This window comes from Haliotis rubra, unplaced genomic scaffold (genome assembly GCF_003918875.1).
Source record: "Haliotis rubra isolate DU_JTF1 unplaced genomic scaffold, ASM391887v1 Scf53, whole genome shotgun sequence".
Lineage (NCBI taxonomy): Eukaryota > Metazoa > Mollusca > Gastropoda > Lepetellida > Haliotidae > Haliotis > Haliotis rubra.
This window is the reverse complement of record NW_025767224.1, coordinates 2,351,915-2,375,034: the sequence shown is the minus strand read 5'-3', so window position 1 is coordinate 2,375,034 and position 23,120 is coordinate 2,351,915. Positions and strand designations below refer to the sequence as shown.

The window sequence follows — 23,120 nt, the reverse complement described above, 5'->3', positions numbered from 1 at the left end:
TTCCTGATTACCAGCGTGCCAAGAGGATCAATTGTGTACTGGATTATGGGTCCTTGATTGGACTGCTCAGCCTCATACCCATGCCGGTTTAGAGTGTTAATTACAGTTACAATTGCTTGTTGGGACCAGACAGTCTTGCCGGAATACGGAATAGAGAGGTGCCGGATTAGACAATGTTTTAATGATCATAATATCGTTGTAAAATAGCGGGACCAAATTGTTGTGCCGGTTTTGAAAGTGTGCCGGATTAGACAGGTGCAGGTGTTGGCAGGTTTAACTGTATATAAAATTGACCATTGTTGCCGTGAGGTGACTATTACCAGCATTGTCTTAATTCCTGTAATCACTGCTGCAGAATGTCTTTCGGAGAGTTTTAAATCAGTGCGTTATCTTGTCATTGGTAGAATACACAAACTGAAATACAGGAAACAGAATTGGAATAAAGCCATTCTGTCCCAGCCAGCTGTCATCCAAGGTCTGTCTGCCTTGCATAAAATGTTTGCTGTTATTCCCTCTGACAAGGCCTCAAATAACAAACATTATATGTAAACATTATTACATAATTTGTTTAATCAAAGAGCTTTGCATACCTGAGATATCAAAATGTTGTGTATATATTGTATATTTATCATCTCCTACGTAGGAGATATTAAGGAGATAGTATGTCCTACGTAGGAAATACTAAGTCCTACGTAGTAGATACTATGTCCTACGTAGTAGACTATGCCTTACGTAGGGGATACTATGTCCTACGTAGGAAATACTAAGTCCTGCGTAGTAGATACTATGTCCTACGTAGGAAATACCATGTCCTACGTAGTAGATACTATATCCTACGTAGGAAATACTATGTCCTCCGTAGTAGATACTATGTCCTACGTAGTAGATACTATGTCCTACGTAGGGGATAACGAGACTAAAGAAATTCCCCGTCGCCCTACTACGCTACCGTAAATAATGACAAATAAAAGGCTGGTATGTTAACCGAAGAAGACAGCTGCCTAAACCATGCAACGGTGTTATCAATGTTTGGCCTGACTTTGAAACCTGAAGATATACTACCCATCAAAAGTTTAGACTCACTTAAAGCACTCACTATATGTTATGTATGTATACATGGTAACATCGAAGATGAAGTTCTCCACTGACTTGGGGGAAACAACTGCAAACCTTATGCAGATAAATTGCACAAGGATTATGCATCGAAATGCTGAAAAGCATGTGAAAATATTGTGCATGTGAACAGCTGCGTTTTGGTGTAAAGTTTTGTTAAGAATTCGCCAATTTTCACTGAATTTCATCATTTATTGAACTCATGACAATAATCTTTTCAACGTTACGAATTTGTTTTACAATACATCAGTTCATGTGTAAAAATTACCTTTAAACAGTATGGAATAGTTTGTAAAATCTAGTTTAGGAAGGTTGACTGAAGTACGTGGCTACATTTACACAAGTGACTTTTGATGGGTAGTATATATCCATTCCAAAGCTACATAAACATCCGTACGAAGAGAGGTATAGCTGGGTCCAGTAAATGTACAACCTAGTCCCTGTCTCGAAGATTAACCATAATACTTAATACTATGTAGGAAGGACTTTCCCGGTGTTCACAGATAAAAATTGAGATAAGCGGAATTAACACCATGTGGATTCTCAAAAACTCAAAAGATTTGCTTACATTTTTGCAATCTCAGAAACGGAACGAGCTTCGTCCTGGTCTGATTTTTCTACCTTGTATACCACTATCCCCCATGACAAACTTACGGGAAAACTTTCATTCCTTGATCCATGGAGCATATATATGTCAATAAACGTGGTATAGAATGTTATGGCCAACCTTCTACGGAACAAGTCTCTATACTCAAACAGTCTTTAATGTTTTAAGTGGCTAAATGTTGTTAACGTGACATCAAATCTGGTATGCTTATGTCAAGGACAATCTTATCACATTTTTGATTGAATAAATAATGTTGGATTAAATTTTGGCTTTGATTGAAGAGACGACCTGTGTTTGGGCTATAATTTACACTTAAATGAAACAACACCGAAAGCAATGTTATTTAATTAATCAAGGATATCTTCGAATGAGAAAAGAGAGAAAATCCATGTGGAATACCTGTAAACACAATGTGTACTAAACACATCTTTAGATAATCGTGTTATCATTGATATATTACCCAGGGTAGTGAAGGGTTCAATGCCACTTATGATAAAAAGGGTAGAAAAGGTTTCAGGTGTTCTTTTTATGTGCATTTTCTCATTAATCATGATTTGCTATAAACATCGTAAGCATGTTATTCTATCTTATATCTTATAGGAAGCTCTCTATTCAAGTGTTCAAGGTTTAAAGTTTTACTTTGTACCTTGCATTTATGCCTGAAAAATTTGCAAAGTAAGATTAGAAGATACAAATGTCATCAGAGAAAGAAATATATTTTAAGCCTAATAGAGTAAACTGGGCATTGAGATTCATATTCATCACATGCTGTTTATCCAAAGCATAAACTGACTCTGGAATCGATTCCTTGGATGGGTCAGCCGAATGTTGTCTCGTTTTTCATTATGTTGAAAACGTCTCCATAGGGTATGTTCTCATTTCGCCTACATCCCATTTCGTCTACAGTCTTAAAACAACATGTCATGGCCTGTTGACTATTGATTACGCAATGGTGAACTAGTGGCACCCCTATGATCTAAAGGTGGACTCTTCTAGTTCAAGTAGTTGAAGGACAAAAAGAATTTATATATTTCTGTTACTTGTCATTTTCTGATCACAATGAAATGATAATTTATTTATCTTACATCACATCATCTTCTAGTTGACGTAGTTGAAGGACAAAAAGACAGTTTTTTTAAAGACTATTTATTCTGTTATTTGTCAGTTTCCGATCACAATCGTGACATTGTCCATTCTCATTTCAACTTGATAAGGTGACCAGCTGCGTCGAGGAAGTGAAGGGGTGATCTTCTCCCAGAAGCAAGTTGCTCTCTAAGTCTGTCCAAGCGACTCCCCAGGTTTCGGTAGATCCTTGTTTCGGGGCGGACAGCTGCTCCATGATCGATCTGTCTGCGTGCCGGTCTATAATCTGTTTCCAATTTCTTTATAGCAATGGCGAATTCATATATGTTCGGGTGTTGCTTTCTGACGAGTTTCTTGAAGCCGTTGTGAAAACCCTCCAAATGATTGTTGGTTCTGGGTCCTGTATTTTCATGCTGGTTCCAGATACGAGGCGGGAATCTTGCCTCAGTCTGATATATGTGTCACGGGATTTGCTGGGAAGTAGGGAAAAGGCAGCTGGATACATCTGGTCCTGTACAAGGCAGTGCAAAACATACGCTTGGGTCCAGAGACTAGGGCACACATAACATGTTCGTTCCATCCATGTACACTGTTTCGGCCACAGCAAGGATATCCATCATCTCTGCGGTTGTGAAGATTAGAATCCTGTTGTCATCACCGTCGTCTACCACCAGGAACTGCCGGCCGTCTGAAGTCTCTGTCTTAAAAGCTTAAATGTTGTCTCTGTTTGTTTGTAATTATTTTTTAAAAAACACAATCATGCGCAAGTCTTGAGGTTGTCACTTGTGTCAACAGATCTTATCCTCTTTACTCAACTACATATCCTTATAACAACTTAGTATTCCACAGTGAGAAATTAACTACATCTCATCATCGCATGCATTCATCCCTGTCATTTTATTTTAACCCTAACCTATTTTAACTTCTCAGTGGATGCACTAATACTGTTTACTCAACTACATATCCTTATAACAACAGTCGATCAAGACTCAGTGAGTCAGGTTCATTATAAGAGTAGGGTGCATTCTCTAATCCCAATTCGCCTACATTGTTTTTGTCGGCGAATTGAGATGTAGGCGTATAGAGACTAAACCGGAATTTATGTGAAGAGGTTATTAATGTAGGTGAAGGTGAAGAATTTACCATAGTTGCAGTGCGAAAAGGCAGGACATTTGTCAATTTCATACAGGGTGTGTAGGTAATTCTTTAATCCAGCAAACTGCGGATGCGAATTAGAACATCTCTTTGCATATATATAGTATTTTGTTGCGATGATAATCAGGTTTAATACATCATTTCGTTTTTCTTTATATCCAAAGATGATATGTTTTGCATCCAGAATTAATCTTGTGCCTGTATCTTGTTCAATCCAGGCTTTCATTTGTTGCAGCAACGTTTTCACGTGTACACACTCACAAAATTGTGGATAATTGATTCGATTGTAACATTACAAATTGTACAAGAAGCAGATTGTGTCAGTTGATATTTAAATAAATCTTTGTTTTTTTGTAATGATTCTTTGGACAATGTTATATTGAAGCCATCTGAATTGTGTATTACAAGTTGTTCTGACAGGTATATAATTAAACACTTTCTAGAGTTGTTCTGATATATCTACGTTGATATCCCGTTCCTATTTAAGCTGGCTGTTTAGCTTTTCTTTTAATGTACGTTTCCTTAACAAGACAGAGTAGAAAATCTTGCATCATTTACGTTCTTTGTAAAGAATATGTATATTATTAAATGGCTCGTCTACTTTACACAGAGTTAACTTTACACAGAGTTACTGCTGAAAACTTGGATCCATACTCACAATAGGCTTAGATATTTAAACCAAATTTGACTCCACATCATAGTTTCCTGTTGAATAAATGATTTGATCCTTAGCAAAGTGTGAAAAGTATATATGTTGTATGGGAGCGGTGTTTACATAAGGTGTAAAGCTTATTCACCAATCCTAGTTCATTTTGGCAGTTCCCCGTATTAAGAATTTCATTAAAAAGACGTTTAATACAAAGGTGACAATACATGACACGTAGCACTACTACATTTCGTTTCACTGTGATTCTTAATGGCCTTCCAAATGTCTTTCCACATATTGCTCTTGTTTTCGGAAAATGCGCATTTAAACCTGTATTTAATTACTTTACGGGCGACTCTACCGCTAACCAATTAACTTATTTGTATGATTTTATCGCGAAAGGACTTGATGAAGGTAAAGAGGTCTGAGTTGCGTTTGTGACGTTAGTAAGGCCTTAGTAAGGTAAGGCACAAGGGCATCATTTCTAAACTTTAAAACTATGGCATCGGTAGATCTCTTTTGAACTGGTTTGAAAGTTGTTTAGAAAAGAGATTACAAAAGGTCGTCATTAATCTATACTGTTCCGATTATAAACTTGTACTTGCAAGCGTCCCACAAGGTTCCGTATTGGGATCCTTACTTTGTAATGCATGCATAAATGATATAGTAGATGGAATAGAAAGTCACATACGTTTATTTGCTGATGACACCTAATTGTAGATGATCACGATATTGCCGCATCCTGTCTGAACGATGATTATACCGTATATCTAGCTGGGAAGACAAGTGGCAAGTTAACTTCAACCCTGATAAAATCGGAACAATCAATTTCTTTCGTAAACATAAAAGTGATAAGATTTACCATGAACATGAACTAAACTCCGTTTCAATAAGTCGAAAGTCATAAACACCTTGGCATAACACTATAGAGTGATTGCACGTGGAAAAAGTCCTATTGAAGATATTGTGAAGTTAATGATGAATCAAATAATTATCTAGATCTTAATTATGGCAGATCGTACACTGTCGGCCTAAGCTCGACCGTAGTGATTTGAACGCGGATAAAGTGGATACATGTAAACACATTTCTAACAACCCTGAATGCGCTTGTGGATACATTGAAGACATTGTTCAATATCTTTTTTACATTTAAACCTAAAATTGCCTCCATTACACGACATATCCCTCCAATAAGCATGGAATGGGAAGCCCGTATCTTTCGTTTATTGGCGACCTAGCTTCGTATATTGGCGATTTTATCGCGTGTATTGGCGCCCTACTTTCAAATACTGGCGCCCTATTACTGACCCGGTCCTAACGCTGAATCAGAACAGTAATACCCCCTGTACTGAAATACAGAAACAAACTCAATGTTTTCATCCATTTATTACTTGTCAAATGTCACTTTAGCACCGTTACGTTCCACAACGAAGTGTATAGTTTTAGCACTTGAATTGCAGCAGTATAATGGTGGGGGACACAACGCATGGGCTTTACACATTGTGCCTTTGCGGGGAATCGAACCCGCGCCGCAGGCACTGTAACCACTAGGCCACCTCACTTATTAATTAAGTCTATGGGCGGTGAGGTAGCCTAGTGGTTAAAGTGCCTGCGGCGCGGGTTCGATTCCCCAGTCATCACAACCCACTGGCCTGCAGTCAAGTTGTACATACATTGCATACAAGCTGCACTGTAGCCGTCGTCATGTTTTTTTAAACAAACTATTTTTGTAAAACGATATGAATTTCATTTTTTTTTAATTTTAAGATTTTAACTAATCACCATATTATTCACTCACCTCAATGACATGTACTTTTGGTCAAGTCTATATGGACAACGGCCCATTCAAATAAATAGCGGTTTCAAGCAACTTTTCCGGGGTGTCATCCCCAAGCAAACCCGACTCCCACAATGCATCCTTCTCCTGTATTGTGAGCCTGTGCCAGTGATTACATTTTAGCGTCTAATATGGTTCTTAATCCCCTTAAAGCAAAATCGGTGGTTAGGTTAACATCTCGACCACTTTGGCGCAAGATTCTCTGCATCGAAATAAGAATCTCATGAACTATGTTGCCCTTGTATTGACCTCCCTTTTGGTTCCTTACCCGTGAAGGTCCGGGTTAGATATTTGCCTTCAGTAACCCATGCTAGTTGTAAGAGGCGACTAACGTGATCGGGTGATCAGGCTCGCTGACTTGGTTGACAAATAGGGGCGGTGGGGTAGCCTAGTGGTTAAAGCGTTGGCTCGTCACGCCGAAGACCCGGGTTCGATTCCCCACATGGGCACAATGTGTTAAGCCCATTTCTGGTGTCCCCCGCCGTGATATTGCTGGAATATTGCTAAAAGCGGCGTAAAACTAAACTCAGTCAGTCAGTGGTTGACAAATCATCGGTTCCCAATTGCGCAGATCGATGCTCATGCTGTTGATCAATGGATTGTCAGGTCCAGACTCGATTATTTACAGACCGCCGCCATATAGCTGGAATATTGCTGTGCGGCGTAAAACTAAACTCACTCACTCCTTTGGTTCCTTACTGCTGTGACAAACAGACTCAGCGTCCTATTCAGATCTTCATCATAAATACTTAATAAATTGCTGCCTAACTGGGATTCAAACCCATCCCTTTCACGTTGCCAGGAATTGAAAATCCGCACTGCCCACTGCTTTTCTTTTCTGTATTTTTATTTTTTTGAGAGATTTTCCAAGCTTTGATATTCAGAAACTGAGAGAGGGTTGCCAAAACGTTTGGTAGTTGTTTGTTCACTTTCTTTTTCTATCTGCCGAGAAGCAAGCATCAGTTCATCATCTGCTGAACTATTCGTTTGGTCAAATTCTCATTCTAGGTTTTGCGACTCAGGCAGCAATTCCTCATCCGCAGAACTATTCCCAACTGTATCTACATGATTTTTGTCCCCTTTCAGAGTGATATTAAAATTGACACTCGATACACTTCAATTTCACATTGCTTCGGAAAATGTATTAATGTTGAGTGACAAAGACATTTCATAAAGAACCCCATTCGCCTGACATGGTTGAAAACATCTGGTTAAATGGATGCAATAAAATATTTCGTTTGTTTTGTATCCCTCCAATACGCTTCCACGTGCACAGTAGAGCGTGTTCATAGCGTGTGTATCGGTGCATACCGTGCTACCCAGATGTAGGACGCCAATATTTATATTGCTGTGTTCGGGTGCAAGAGTTACGAAACTAGGGCGCCAATATGTATGATTTTAAGTTTAAGCGCAATAAACTCCTCAGACTCTGCAATATTCGCGCGGCTGGGTGGGTGCTCGGCCTAACGGCCTCGGACTCAACCAGCCGCGCGAATATTGGCGAGTCTGAGGAGTTTATTCTTTACGTAAGTTATACACTGCTGTTAGAAATAATACCTATTTCTATGTAAACGGCCACAGCCTCCAAACTGTGTTACGTGAAATGCCTCCAGCTACCAACAATGACTATAAGAACATGATAGATTCCCTTCATCAAAACATCTTTAGGACTAAACGATTTGATAAACTATTATATTTGTACACAATTAGTGAAATATAACTGCAAGTTCAAGTATAATGCACATATATGATTTAATTTGTTGTTTTTGTGAATCCAGTTCTTGTGTATTTTGTTTATATGATAAATGTAATGGCGAGGTATTAATAAAAGCAAAGTTTTGCTTGTTTACCAAACCAGACTTTTTGGGAATGAAAATATGTTTAAACGAACGGAAACATTTATTCAGAATCACATTAAAACCTGGGTGCCGTTCCACTAACCGATCTTAGCCCTACGCCAATCGTAAACCCTAAAATCCCAATCTTAGCGTGACGTTACGATCGGTAATATCGTTCCACTAACCAATCTTACCCAAGTCAATCGTAAAGTTAAGATTCAAAGTCTAAGTTGCTCATGACCAACTTAGGATAGCTAAAATCAATCGTAGAGAAACCAAAATGGTGGCTTTCCTATTCTATGTGAAAAATAAGAGCGAGCATTTCACCGTGAGCGTCCCCTAAAATCCCCCATGAAATGCTATTGTATATTTCTGTGATGTAAACAAATACTGCACTGAAGCCTTACAAATGTCAGGAGAGTCGGTGGAACACATTTGTACAACAATATTGCAACGTCATGGTTAAGAATAGGGACAGCCGTGAAGTGAACAATGTTCTGAAGCAAAAAGATACAACTATGCTTGATTTCACTGCGCACATTTGGTGGGGGATTCTAAAGGCAGGCCGCGTGTTCTTCAATACCACTGACAGATTCTTCTTACGTTATAGCCTCGTCATGCCCTGTTTATTCTGATTGACAAAGTTCATGCACATATTAAAAAAGCATTTGACATTTTTAAAGTCCATACTTAAAACCTGTTCTCAGTATATTACTTAAAATCTCGGCTGTAAATTATCTGTACACAGCGCTTTGAGCATGCCCATGGATGTGGAACAGGCGCACTTTACTTATAATCTCGGCTGTAAATATTCTCGTGTAAATTATCTGTACACAGCGCTTTGAGCATGCCCATGGATGTGGAACAGGCGCACTATAATTATGCATATAAACTCTGTCAAAAAAGAAACGCAACCCCTGTATTTTAGAGATTTTGATCTGAAGTTTTAGGACGACACGGCATTTTTATTATTTAAGACAGAAGTCTGAAATTTGGCAGAATAATAACCCAGATGGGCATGTTTAAAATTGTCATTTCAAAAGTCATCTCACAGACACCAGTTTGTCACCAGGGGGGCGTCTTTCTCAGTATCTCGTATGAGCACCACGAGCTGCAATCACTGCACGGCATCTCCTTGGACAAGAACGGATAAGACGCCGGATTCTTTCCTGGGGAATGGCTCTCCACTCCTCCTGCAGTGCAACGGCGAGCTGTTGCAGCGTCTGTGGCGGCGGCTGACGTTGACGTACGCGTCGATCCAGAGTATCCCACAGGTGTTCAATAGGGTTGAGGTCTGGTGATTTAGAGGGTCATGGCAAGACATTGACGTTGGAATTCTGCAGAAAGTTCATTGTTGCACGTGCAGTATGAGGCCGGGCGTTGTCCCGTTGAAAATCTGTGTCTGTTGGTCAATAATCGGGAGAAGGTGAAGCTCTAACACGTGGTTGATGTAACGTTGGGCTGTCAGGTTCCCTGGAACGATCACCAAGTCTGATTTCTGGTTGTATGAGATGGTTCCCCAAACCATGACGCTTTCTCCGCCAAATCTGTCCACCTGTCGGACGCAGATGGGCGCAAAACGTTATGACGTCTCCTATACAGACGCTGTCTTCCGTCGTGACGTTGCAAAGAAAACGTGATTCATCAGAAAACCAGATTCGCCTCCAGTTTTGTAAAGTCCGTATCCTTACGTTGTTGCACCACCTGAGTCGTCGGCGTCGATGTAGGGGGCGTAGTACAGGTCCAACAACTGGTCTACAGGCACGTAAACCCGCTTCTTTCAGACGGTTCCTAATCGTTTGAGCTGACACTCTCCTCAAACCTGGTATTTGTGTGGCAGTCACGGTTGGTAGGGCATGCCGATTACGCAGGTGATGGACCCGGATGTACCGATCTTGAAGGGGGGTCGTGATTCTTGGCCTTCCACTTCTCGGGCGATCGTTGGTCAAATTGAAGTTGTTGTAGCGGCTCCAAAGTCGGGATATCGTTGTTTTGTGAACATTTAGGTGCCGTGCAACAGTTCCAAAACTTTCTCCGGCTTGAACACGACCAATGGCGATATTTCGGTCGGCAGCACTCAATCGTGGCATTTTTAACACAGCTTTTCGGCGATAAATGAATGAATATAATACGGAAGCACATGGGCTTTTATACACCCCTACATTAACTGCCATTTTCATGATTTGCAATAAAATAAGCAATAAAATACACTTATGCGTACAAATGCAGTTGTTTGGATGGTAATCTTCATTAATTACGTGTATCATTTCAATACATTCGAATAAAATTTAGTTTGGAAGCAATAACTTCATTCAAACGAATTTTTCATATCTGAGGACAGGGGTTGCGTTTCTTTTTTGACAGAGTTTATTATTATTATATTATGCCTGATACCCAGCGTTCACACGCACTTGCACCTGAAACCAAGGTGCTAACTACCCTAATATTTTGCTCTAGTTTTTTTCTCCACGTTTACACTTGGTTGGAAAAATACCCATGAAGGCCCGGGTTAGAATATTGAACTTCAATAACCCATGCTTGTCGTAAGAGGCAACTAACGGGATCGGGTGGTCAGGTTCGCTGACTTGGTTGACACATGTCATCGGTTCCCAACTGCGCAGATCGATGCTCATGCTGTTGATCACTGGATTGTCTGGTCCAGATTCGATTATTTATAGCTAAGATACATAGCGTTCATGTTAGTGAACGCTATGCATCTTAGCTCGATTATTTACAGACCGCCGCCATATAGCTGGACTATTGCTGAGTGCGGCGTAAATCTAAACTCACTCACTCAGGGTTAGTGGAACGGGTGTAACATTTAGCTAAGACGAGTGTAAAATTGGCGTAACTTGCTAAGATTGATCTTAGATAAGATCGGTTAGTGGAACGGCACCCTGGACCGAACAGCCGAACTAATCTAAAACCTCCCTAAGACGCGCCCCGTGCACCCTACAAAATCCTAATGCATAGTCTAAACGCACTGACAAGGCCATACGAGACACTATTGAAACTTCTTAACCCACATGGGCACCCGTGAAGAGCCACCTCCTCGTGGTGGGTGCTGGGTAACGCTAAGCGCTCTGCAACCCCCCGTTGTGGACCCGGGGATATATTTGGTTCACCAACCCGTTTGCCGTGGGTTGCACCCCTGTGTCGGTGGAGGACGGGAGTCTGGTGGTTGAGGGCACTGGTTCCAGGAACAGCGTTCCTTTGCCCAACACACCACTTCGCCCCTTACTTCACCTAGACGGGTGGTAGAACTGGCCCGGTTACATCAATCGGCTGGTCACGCCAAGCCCTGTGCTACAACTATATAATGTTGCACAAAATTTGAAAATTATTAGATATATTTTTAAGTCTTGGCAAATTTTTGACCTGAGAATTTCAAGTACACAATTTCATGTATGTGTCTTGCCTAGAGTCGTATGCCCAGAAGGCGGTGGTTCATTGGCCAATCTGGTGGAATCATTAATCTTTTAATTTTTCTGCTGGTGTATATCATCCGGGTATCCTTCTAGCTGCAAGTCGGAGATCCGCTTGTTTTTAGCATTGTCCTTGTGATACTCTGTGGTGGGTGGGGAACTCGGATGACGAACCTTGAAAACTTAACCATGGCTTACGAAACCCCCTTGAAAAAACCCAAACGTCCACTGGACACTGATCCAGTTGATAATGATCAACGACTGTCCACGTCCATTGAATACTGGCCACGATTTCTTGTAATTGAAACAGACAAGACAAGAATTTTATTGTATTCAAGGCCTCCGGCCCATATACAGTTTACAGAGTTATACAAAAATATTTTTTTACAAGTAAGTTGTAACTAATGTTTCAACAATTGATCTCTTAACTTACTGGAGTGTTTTATAAACAATGACAGATTTCTAATATTTTGTTCATTGCAAGAACATAATAGTGATTTAAAAGCTACATCGGGGGGTTTTGACAGGTAATACTCCGGTATATATTTCTTTCTAATGTCAGCATAAGATTTACAGATAAAGGTGAAGTGAATTTCGTTTTCTACTGCTTCTTTACATAATGGACAGATTCTTTGATTCCTCTCGATGGACATTTTTCTTCCTTCATTTACCATTAAATTTAGCAAACCTAGTCTGAATTTTATAAATGTATACCTTAAATCGTTGCATCTAAGTACAGATAAATATTTTTCTGGTTGTAGTAAAGTTTTAAATGTCCTATAACAATCATAGCGTGTGCTATTATTCAAACGTGATTGCCATTCCTGGTGATACATATTAATAGCTCGATTGCGAAAATCATTAATAAAAACATCGATATGACCAACAGTTTGGTTTAACCAGACATACCCATAACCATGAGAAAATAATAAATATCTTAAACTTGAAGCCCACGTTACTTTGCCAATACTATCTAAATGAACCAACATAGGACAGTTTTGGAATACGATGGTTAGGCATTTTAAGAATTTTAAACCAGTATTTTAAACATCTTATCTGTGAATTTATGTAAAGTGGGTATCTCCCGCACTCCCCATACACCATAATATTTGGTGTTGACGATCCAACTCCCAAAAATCTTTTACATGCTAATAAATGTATTTTTTCTAAACAATCGAAACGTTGAAATCCCCATATTTCTGAACCATATAATAAAATTGGTTGTATTTGGGCATCAAAAAGTTTGAAAAATAGACCTGGTGTTAACATTCCAGTCTTGTAAATAACCGGTATTAACTGGAAAAGAGCTTTCTTAGCACGTAGGGAGAGATCATAAACACTTTTTTTCATATTGAAGGTATGATAAAAAACGAACACCGAGGTACGTGTAACAATCAACTGTTTTCACAAGTTGATTACCAAGAAACCATTTATCTTTCTGAGAAATGTGACCACCCTTCCGAAAAATAACTACATTGGTTTTGTCAAGATTTACTGAGAGTTTCCATTCCTTAGTGTAATTATCTAGAATGTTAAGTTGTCGTTGTAATCCCACCACCGTATCTGATAGTAAAATCACATCATCTGCGAAGAGAAGCATTAAAATTTCCAGGTAATCCGGGAACAGTTGAATACCATGTTTTCCATAAGAAACAATATCATTATATAATTCACTGATAAAACATGAAAATAGGATGGGACTGAGGATGCAACCTTGTCGCAAACCTATAGGACAATCAAAATAGTCTGTTGTACCCGTCTCACAACGGACACAGGACTTTATGTTTGAGTACATTTCCTTCAGCATGGAATACATTTTGCCCCTGAGACCAGTATCTCTTAAGCAGTTCCAAAGTTTGAACCTATCAACTGTATCAAATGCTTTTTTTGAAGTCTACAAATGCAGCATATAATTTATGTTTTCTACGTGATAGACATTTTTGAATAATTGCATATAAAGTGAAGATATGATCAGTCGTGGAGTAGTTTTTTCTAAACCCTGCTTGTGTTTCTGGAATTTTATCGCGCATATTTGCCCATTGGGATATCCTATTGTTCAATATTGTTGTAAGTATCTTCCCTAATAAACTCATTAGAGATATTCCCCTGTAATTATCTGGATTACTAGAGTCTCCCTTTTTATGCAGTGGAATAATGATAGAACGTGACCAGCTAGCTGGAAAAGTACCGCTGTTAAAAAGGTAATTGAAGCATTTTATAAGAAAAGGCATAGTTTCATTTTGCGAACATTTTAACATTTCTATAATAACATTATCAGGCCCAGCTGCTTTCCCCCTCTTTAAATGTCTTATAGCTTCCCTTATTTCCGTTTCTGTTATTGGAGAATCTAAAACTTGTTCATCAACGCTATCATCGTAATCGGAGTATATGGTATCATCTTCAATTGTAGTGGCATTGTTGTTGAATATATCAGTATTTGCAAATATATTTTTGAAGTGTCCGAGCCATTCAGATTTAGAAATAGGAGAAGTTATCTTGTCCCGATTCTGTAGCGATCGTATTTGTTTCCAAAATTTTGAAGGAGATTTTGAAGATTTACAAAGATTATCTAGTCGTACTTTAGCGAGGTCAGATTTATATTTTCTACAACAAGTCTTATATGCATTCCTCTGTCTACAATAAATTGCGCGGTGATAATCAGTGTGCTTAGTTCTAAACTGCCTCAGGGCTCTGCGCGCTGCTCGTTTTGCATTTATGCATTGTGGATTTGTTGACTGACGTTTCCTGTTAGTTCTATTTAAATAAAACCTTTTTTTCATACAATCCGCGGAGTTTATTATAATCTTTACAAAGTCATCAATAGCATGATTCACGTTCACTTCGATTGTCTCGCTTAAACTCTCACCATAGGCCAACAACCGTTCCTGTAAATTATGAACATATATTTCAGAAAGAGAATCATTCCAAATGATCTTTTCATCAAACAGATTACCTGTGTCACTCACTATCGAGTCAGCAAATTTACATGTTAACTCCAATGGAAAATGGTCAGAATTCAACATGTCTCCTACATTGAACTTATCAATGTGCTTAAAGAAATTTGGTGAACAAATAAAGTAATCATTTACACTTGTGCCTTGATGACCACAGTAGGTAAATTCCCCCTTCGCTATCCCCATTTACTCTCCCATTTACAATAAATAGGCCAAACGCGTAGCAAAAATCAATCAGGTACTGTCCAAACTTATTTATAACTTTATCATGAGATTTACGATCATTAACTATGGTATCGTCTTCCTCTGGCCAAGGTAAATGAATATTATCATTTGCATCATCATTTTCTTGAACTTTTGCGTTATTCATTTCTCCCGTTCTAGAATTCATGTCGCCACAAATTATAGTGTGAGAGTCCTGAATAATTGATGAATTGTCTGAAATTAATTCTTCTAAATATTCTAAACTACACTTAGTATTGGAACCACCGTAGTAAGAAGAGCCAGACGGTGGAATATAGGTACATATCAAATTCACATGACTGTCCAACTTAAACAATTCTTTTTACAAGTGTAACCATAGTAAGTTATCTTGTGTGGATGGAATCAGTTTACAGAATTTACTGTAGGACTGGTGTATGCACACACATACACCACCACATAGACGACCGTAGTCGGATACTTTAATGGCAGGACTGTAAAAAATGTCATAGTTTACTAACCAATTATTCGGGATAGACACGACAAATGTTTCAACAAGACATATTACCTTATATTGTCGAAGGTATTGGATGAAGTTAAAGTCACTGATTTTACTCAACAGTCCGTTGACATTCCAACATAAGAAAGTAAAAATTGTTCCTCCACAGTGTTCACGGGTACTTTAGTTTCGGCGGTGCTAACTTCGGTTGTTCCCCGTAGTAAACTATCCGGGCTTCGGCCAGTGTCCTAACTGGACGTTTCACGTTCACGTCTCTCGCGTCTAATGCTTGCCACGGTTCTTGCTGTTCCACGTTGCGCAGGTGCGTCCTTATCCGTGCGTTGCTTGGTCACCAGTTGGCCGTTCTTGAAGAATCCGTACTTTCCGGTTCCTTTCAGTTCCTGTAGTTGTCGGCGTTGCCGCGTAGTTAGGTCGCTCGAGATCCCATATCCAGCTTCTTTAAGATCGTTACGTGCTTTTAGCGCTCTGACCTTGTCATCCGAAACCTGCAACTTGGCGATCACAGGGCGTGGTTTTGTATCGTTAACGCGTCGGGCGCCAAGACGGTGGGCACGTATGACGTCGGTGGACTGCCAGGTCTTAAACGTCACATGTTCGTTGAAAATTGACAACACGGTTTGTTTACAGGCCATAGATTTCTCACCTTCTGACTCGGGGATACCGTAAATAATAACATTATCACGACGACTGATCGATTCAAGTCTATCCAACTCTTCATCAAACTTTGATAATTTTTCGCTCATTTCGTCTACCTTATCATTCACAGCATCGATGTCCGAATATATCAAGTCCTGATTTTGCTTCATATTGTTGATATCAGACCGTATTTCCTTGACTGCGTTTTCAAGTTGTCCACATGTCGAGTTTATAGATTGCACTTCGGATTTTAGTGAAGAGATTTCTGATTTTACCTCGCGTAGTTCATTCATTAAAACATCTTTAACCTCTTCCAGAGTCAGTGGACCCGGGTTAGTTTCGATATCATTCGAACACATGAGTATCTGAGTGATAACCCTGGCTGGTGACACATCGCCTCCGAGAAAGCATGAGACCCGTGCATTCAGTGCATGGCAGCCAATCACTGTCTGACGTACGAAGCTTGTGACGTCACATGATACACAAAGAAATATATTTTCTTTTGGTATATAATGCTCAAAATTCATTTTTTCATGGAGGTGCAAAATACAGAACGAAGCTTGTAGGTGTAGTGTGAACAATAAAGCACAAATCAAAAGCCTGAACTGGACATCGGTCCCGACCGTGTACGGCGCGTACTCACTGTCTCTCGCTAGTCTCACTTGCCGGGTACCCACAGGTTGGGTGAAAGTTCCGATACGGGCTCGGTACACATCGATATTCACCATTTTCGATCCAGATATAATGAATACACTACTATATAGTTCCTCACATAAAGATGTGTCCTCAGGAAGCTTTTATAGACAAAATATAGAAAGTTTTGTCTGCTCCTCGTCTCACATGCTGTCTACACACCAGGGGTACAGAATCGTTTGTCGGCGTTCCAGTCACAGTCACAGCTCATAAAACTTTAAACACAGGCAAAGGAATCATCAGAGACCGTGATCGATTGTTTGCAGATATGTCAGAACTTGACATTGTCTCTGAGATGAACGACCAAGGCGTACTCTATGTAAAACATTTCACAACCCGGAAAAATGATGCTGTTCTAAAAACCAATACCTGCTTTTTTCATTTGCTTCACCAAATGCTCCAAAATCTCCTAAAGCAGGTTATTGTAACATCAATGTAGAAACGTACATTCCGAACCCTCTAAGGTGTTTCAAATGCCAAAACTTCGGTCATGGCGTCAATACTTGCACATTGTCTGTTGTATGTGCTCACTGTGGTGAGAAGACACATACAACAGAAGATTGTGACAGTACTGTCAAAAAATGTACAAACTGTGCAGGGGATCATTCCTCTTACTCTAGAAGCTGTCCTGTTTGGAAACGTCAAATGGAGATAAATATAAATCAAATTCACCCAAAACATTAGTTTTGCAGATGTCATCTTATGACTGTAACACATCTTCTCAGTCAACGCAAAAGTCTCAATCAACGTCAAACGTTCAACAAATCGTTAAAAAATAGGTCAAACCAAGAAAAATTCTTTGAAGAAACAAAGTGGCAGAGCCTCAAAAGGGTCAGATGATAAAATCAAATTATTGCTGGACTAGCGTTATAAATGAAAAGGAAGATATTTGTTTTGGGAAGTAGTGGCCAATATGTGTGGATGGCTATACAGGGGTGAGAAGTAGCAGCGAGAGCATATTACACAATCACCTCTCCGCTGTGACCAAGCAGACGAGGTGCGCATAGCGAGCGAATGAATTCCACCTACTGTAAAGCAGGCTGGAATTATGATTCTATCAGCTAATCACGTGACAGTCAGGCTTCCATGAGATTGCAACTGCGCATGCCCGAATCAGTGCAAAGCTGTGCTTTCGTAGAGATCAGACGTAAAAATCTCAGCTCTGGAAAATAAGTTTTCCAGTGAGATCATTTGAACTTTTTTAGCTGGTTACAGTTGTATAAATACAACCCAGCTCCCTATAAATCACTATAATTAGTGTAAAAACAGATATTATTATCTGTAATTGTGGAAACTTGAGTTTTTCGAAATATAAAAACCACGTGTTACCGAGTGCCGAGGCACGATAATGGCGGAGGCTTGTTTAACAAGTCCGTCAGCAGACAGTGATCACTCAAGTCAACATAGCAAATCTAAGTCCAAAAATAAAACTGACTGCAATGGTAAAAAATCCACTCGCGGGAAGATATCATCTGTTAGCAATAATGCTATCCCAGGCCCGAGTGGCCAAGCAGTCGAGAGTGAATCCTCTCTAATTCTGATGTCAGAGCTTGTGTCCGAGGTAAAAAACATGCGGGAAACTATGGACACTAGATTAGATGGTTTTCAGGAACAAATAGACTCGTTTTATTATGAAGGCGGAGAAGACCACACATATGGTCAATTTGACGATGACGACGAAATGGATTACATTGAACCGAGTCAGAATAAACTCCATAAAAGTTCACTGAGTGTAGGAACCGAAACCGGTTCCGTTGGCATTGCAAACCAGTTGCTCACCACACACCCTGCGCATGAACAGGAAGTGGCTATGCCTTCCGGAGAGGAGAATTTTGACGAGAATGGCCTTTTGAGTGCTGTCCGTTCTAACTTGCTGCTTGAGCAGCCAGAGGGTGAACCTATCGACGCAAAATTGGCTGAACTGGTAACTGAACTCTTTGAGACCAGACCGGACGAATCGTCCTTATCGACAAAAATGAAATCGATCAAGAGGCCTGAAAATTGCCATGGGTTGAAAACTCCCGAGGTAAACAAACTGCTGTGGGATTCTATCAATCCCGGAGCTAGGTCTATGGACTGTAGAATGCAAAAAGTACAGAATGGCGTGATTAAAGCTGCCACATGTGTTACCGCTACACTTGAAGTTCTGATGAAGAACAAGAAGCATATCCCTTCTCCCGTCTACTCGGAAATGGTTAACAAGTTATCAGATACATTGACTATGACCTCGTATTCCAACAGGGAAATTGTCCAGAGACGAAAAGAACTCATAAGACCACATCTGAATTTCCAGTATCGACCTTTATGTGCTCCAAGTGCACCCACTTCATGTGACTATCTGTTTGGTGATGATATTGCTAAAAGCCTGAAGGACATGAATATGGCCAGTCATCTTGGAAAATCAATCAGCAGAGGTCGTGGGTATCACCAGACTGCTCGCTACATGCCTTATAATAATCAGTTTGGCCGCAGAGGCAGAGGCAGAGGTCGTGGTCGTGGTCGTGGATTCCCACCTGGATATTTTTTAGCAGGGAACCCCCAATACAACAGAGGTTTCGAAAAGAGAAGAGGAGGGGGGAAGAACTAGCAGTATTGGCCCCAATGAGCGAGAGTGAGGATTCAGCTCAGGTAGGTCAGTGTCATCCCTTGAATTCAGAAGCTAATTTTAAAGCAGGTTCTATAGCTTCCTGTTTATCAGAGTGGCAGAAGCTGACCCATGACAGGCATATTTTAGACATTGTTTCAGGATTGAAAATAGATATGATAAAAACTCCTATGCAGTTTAAAGAGCCAAAACAAATTGAATTCAATGATCAAGAAAAGGAAATTGTTAACAGAGAAATTGAAGTTTTAAAAACACTTGGTGTCATTGAGCTGGCAGAAGAAACTGATGACCAATTCATTTCTAATATATTCATCAGAAAAAAGAAAAATAACAAATATAGAATGATTCTGAACTTGAAGCAATTGAACCAGTTTATAGAGTACCATCATTTTAAAATGGAAAACTTACAAACAGTATTGCATTTGTTGAAAAAGAATATGTACATGGCATCAGTTGACTTGACACATGCTTATTATTCAGTAAGTGTACATGAAGATCATAGAAAATATTTAAGGTTCAGGTGGAATGGGTACTTGTACCAATTCACATGTATGCCAAATGGGTTAGCTTGTGCTCCTCGGGTATTCACTAAGATACTTAAGCCAGTATTTTCACATTTGAGACTGCAAGGTAATCAGTGTATGGGGTATATTGATGACACCTATACTCAGGCGGAGACAAAAGCTGAATGCAAGGCATCAGTAGAGGGAATGGCAGAATTTCTGAAACATTTGGGCTTTACAATAAATCATGAAAAATCCAATTTTGAGCCCTCAAGGAGAATGAAATTCTTAGGTTTTATTCTGGATTCAGAACATATGAAAATAGAGTTACCAGATGATAAGGCAATGCACATTGCTGAGACATGCTCAGTGGTTCTCAAGAACACTCATCATGTGATAAGAGATATAGCTAGACTACTTGGATTGATTGTCTCATGTTTTCCTGCTGTAACATTTGGGCAGCTGCATTATAGATGTCTTGAAATGGAGAAGACAATAGCTCTGAAACATAGCAAAGGTGATTTTGATGCTACTATGTATCTATCACCTGAATCTAAACAAGAGGTAATTTGGTGGAAGGATAATGTGTTGGGATCAGTAAATGAAATCTGTCCCTTCCACAGCCCTGATTTTACAGTGACAACTGATGCTAGCCTACAAGGCTGGGGGGCAAATTTAGGACATAGTGTTGGAGGAAGATGGTCTGAGGAAGAGAAAGGTTATCACATTAATGTGTTGGAACTTAAGGCTATTCTGATGTCACTCCAAGCTCTGTCGCTAACAAACACTTTCAATGGAAAACATGTACATGTGCTCTCAGACAATACTACAGCTGTTTCTTATGTTCAAGCTATGGGAGGTACAAAATCTGTTGATTGTAACAAAATTGCAAAAGATATCTGGTTTTGGTGTATGGAAAGAGATATTTGGCTCACTATCTCTCACATAGCTGGTTCTAAAAACATAGAGGCAGATAAAGCATCCAGAAAATTTAATGATAGAACAGAATGGTCTCTCAATGCTTCAATATTTAAGAAAATCATGCAACATTTGAATGTGAACCCTACAATAGATATGTTTGCATCACGGCTAAATAGGAAACTGTCAAGATTCATTAGTTGGAGACCTGAACCAGAAGCAGTCGCAGTTGATGCGTTTCATGTGTCATGGGCAGAGGAATACTGTTATATGTTCCCCCCATTCTGTTTATTATCAAAATGTTTGCAGAAAATTGAAGCTGATAGAGCTAGGGTGATGATTATTGTCCCATGGTGGCCTACACAAGCTTGGTTTGCTCATTTGTTGCAATTATTGTGTTGTAGACCTTTGATGTTGCCTGTGCGAAAGGACCTGGTAACCAGTGTGGAAGGTCTCCCACATCCCATAGCCAGGAGGCTGAGACTGACAGCCTGCCTACTGTCCGGTATTGTTTCACACAGAGAGGAATTTCTGATGACGCAGCCAAGTTCCTTGTCAAATCTTGGAGAAAAGGAACACGCAAGCAGTATGCCTGTTACCTCACAAGATGGAAAAAGTTTTGTTCTCAAAGGAAAGTTGATTTCAGTTTGCCATCTTTAGCAGATGTGTTAGATTTCCTACTATCGCTAGTCAAGGCTGGACTGAGTTATAGCTCTGTGCACACTGCAAGATGTGCATTGTCTACTATTGTATTGCTTAATGATCAACCATGTGGTAGTCACCCAATGGTATCTAGGTTCCTTAAAGCTGTTTTTCAAGAGAACCCACCAGTTCCTAAATATCTGGAGGTGTGGAGTGTAAAAGATGTTCTTACATTTCTGCAGAGTTTGCAAACTATGTTTATTTCTTTGAAAGAGCTAACTATCAAGTTAGTACTGTTGGTGTCATTGACAACTGCCCAGAGAGGTCAAACGTTACATTTATTGAGTTTAAACAACATGACAGAGAAGAAATCTGACATTACTTTTCACTTTGCTGATTTAGTTAAGCAATCTAAACCTGGAAGACTGACAAAACCTCTGGTTCTTAAGGAGTATTCAGTGGACAGACGTGTGTGTGTAGTCACTGTTCTGAGAGAATACATAAGAAGAACTGCAGATTTGAGAGGTTCTGAGAAAAAACTGCTCATTACCTATATTAAACCTTATAAGGCAGTATCACGGGACACTGTATCACGGTGGATAAGGACTGGCCTGGCTCAAGCAGGTATTGACACTAACGTATTTGCTGCACACAGTACTAGGGCTGCAGCTACATCAGCAGCACGACAGGCCTCAGTGCCAATCAGAACAATACTTGACAAAGCAGACTGGTCATCTGAGCATACATTTGCCAGTTTCTATGATAAGACAATTGTTGCCAGAGATAATTGTTTTGCTGAAGCAATTCTGCAATGAGTTGAATGATTGGTAGAAGTATGGTTCGGTGATTTCAGAAAAGGAACAAAGTCTCCAAGTACAATTCTGTTATATGAATGCTTCAATTAGTTTCATGAAGTGTTTGGAAATATAGATATAGTTTGCTTACTGTTCTTTGCAAATGTACATTAAAAGAAATGTACATGTATTTTATTTGATAACTTCGCAATTGTTGTACTGAAAAACCTTTTGATAAAGTTATCAGGCAATATTGAAACATATCACATGTATTACTGTCATGGATGTTTTTATGGAAATAAAAGTCCTCATATGTTGTACAAGTTTGTTGGTGATTTATATTTCTGAGTTGAATTGAGAATCTGTTTATGAGGGAGCATCCATCTTCGAAGTCTCATGGAAGCCTGACTGTCACGTGATTAGCTGATAGAATCTAAAAGTTAAACGAGACTTACCTGTAAGTTGAAGTTTGACTGTGGTTCTATCAGCTAATCTACGTGAAGGAGGGGTTACATGCCCACCACTGTATTATCCCTCCCATAACTTGTTGGTTTTTTTAGTGGGCTACTCCCTCCTAAACTCTTTAAAGTCTGATTCGGGCATGCGCAGTTGCAATCTCATGTAACCCCTCCTTCACGTAGATTAGCTGATAGAACCACAGTCAAACTTCAACTTACAGGTAAGTCTCGTTTAACTTTTAGATTATGGGGTTTCCACTGTGAAAGCGGACAACCAGCAGCATAGCGATTGAGAACTTCTCACCTCAAACAGGCCACCGCGATACAAATCGCCGGCCATCCACACAGCACGATATAGGTATTAGAAAACCGTGGATAGACGAACAGCAAAAACAATCCAAAATTAGCGCAAAAAAATTATGAAAAGCGTGTGCTCGCTTATTGCCGTTATTTTAGCATTATCTGAGTTAGTTGGCAGTTAAAGCATTGATA

The 23,120-nt window shown here is 39.7% G+C and overlaps 2 protein-coding genes across 6 annotated transcripts in view; both read left to right on the top strand.

The window, feature by feature from the left end:
* The window catches only part of LOC124252931 (beta-1,3-galactosyltransferase 1-like), a 61,984-nt gene that overhangs the window by 24,592 nt on the left and 14,272 nt on the right, over positions 1-23,120 (top strand). The window lies entirely within an intron of this gene.
* LOC124252930 lies at positions 18,068-22,445 on the top strand. 3 transcript variants are annotated; one of them, XM_046686607.1, is made up of 2 exons: positions 18,068-19,336; positions 21,139-22,445. In XM_046686607.1, the coding sequence occupies exon 1, from the start codon at positions 18,249-18,251 to the stop codon at positions 19,293-19,295; it is 1,047 nt and encodes a 348-aa protein (XP_046542563.1). In that variant the 5' UTR covers positions 18,068-18,248; the 3' UTR covers positions 19,296-19,336; positions 21,139-22,445. The 3 variants fall into 3 exon arrangements, with proteins under 3 accessions (XP_046542563.1, XP_046542562.1, XP_046542560.1); XM_046686606.1 differs by having other exon boundaries at positions 18,069-19,340; XM_046686604.1 differs by having other exon boundaries at positions 18,077-19,336.

Coding starts and splice junctions, on each gene's coding strand:
- LOC124252930 (XM_046686604.1), top strand. CDS start 19,310: ATGAGCGAGAGTGAGGATTCAGCTCAG. Junction 19,337..21,138: donor AGAGTGAGGATTCAGCTCAG/GTAGGTCAGTGT, acceptor ATTGTGTTGTAG/ACCTTTGATGTTGCCTGTGC.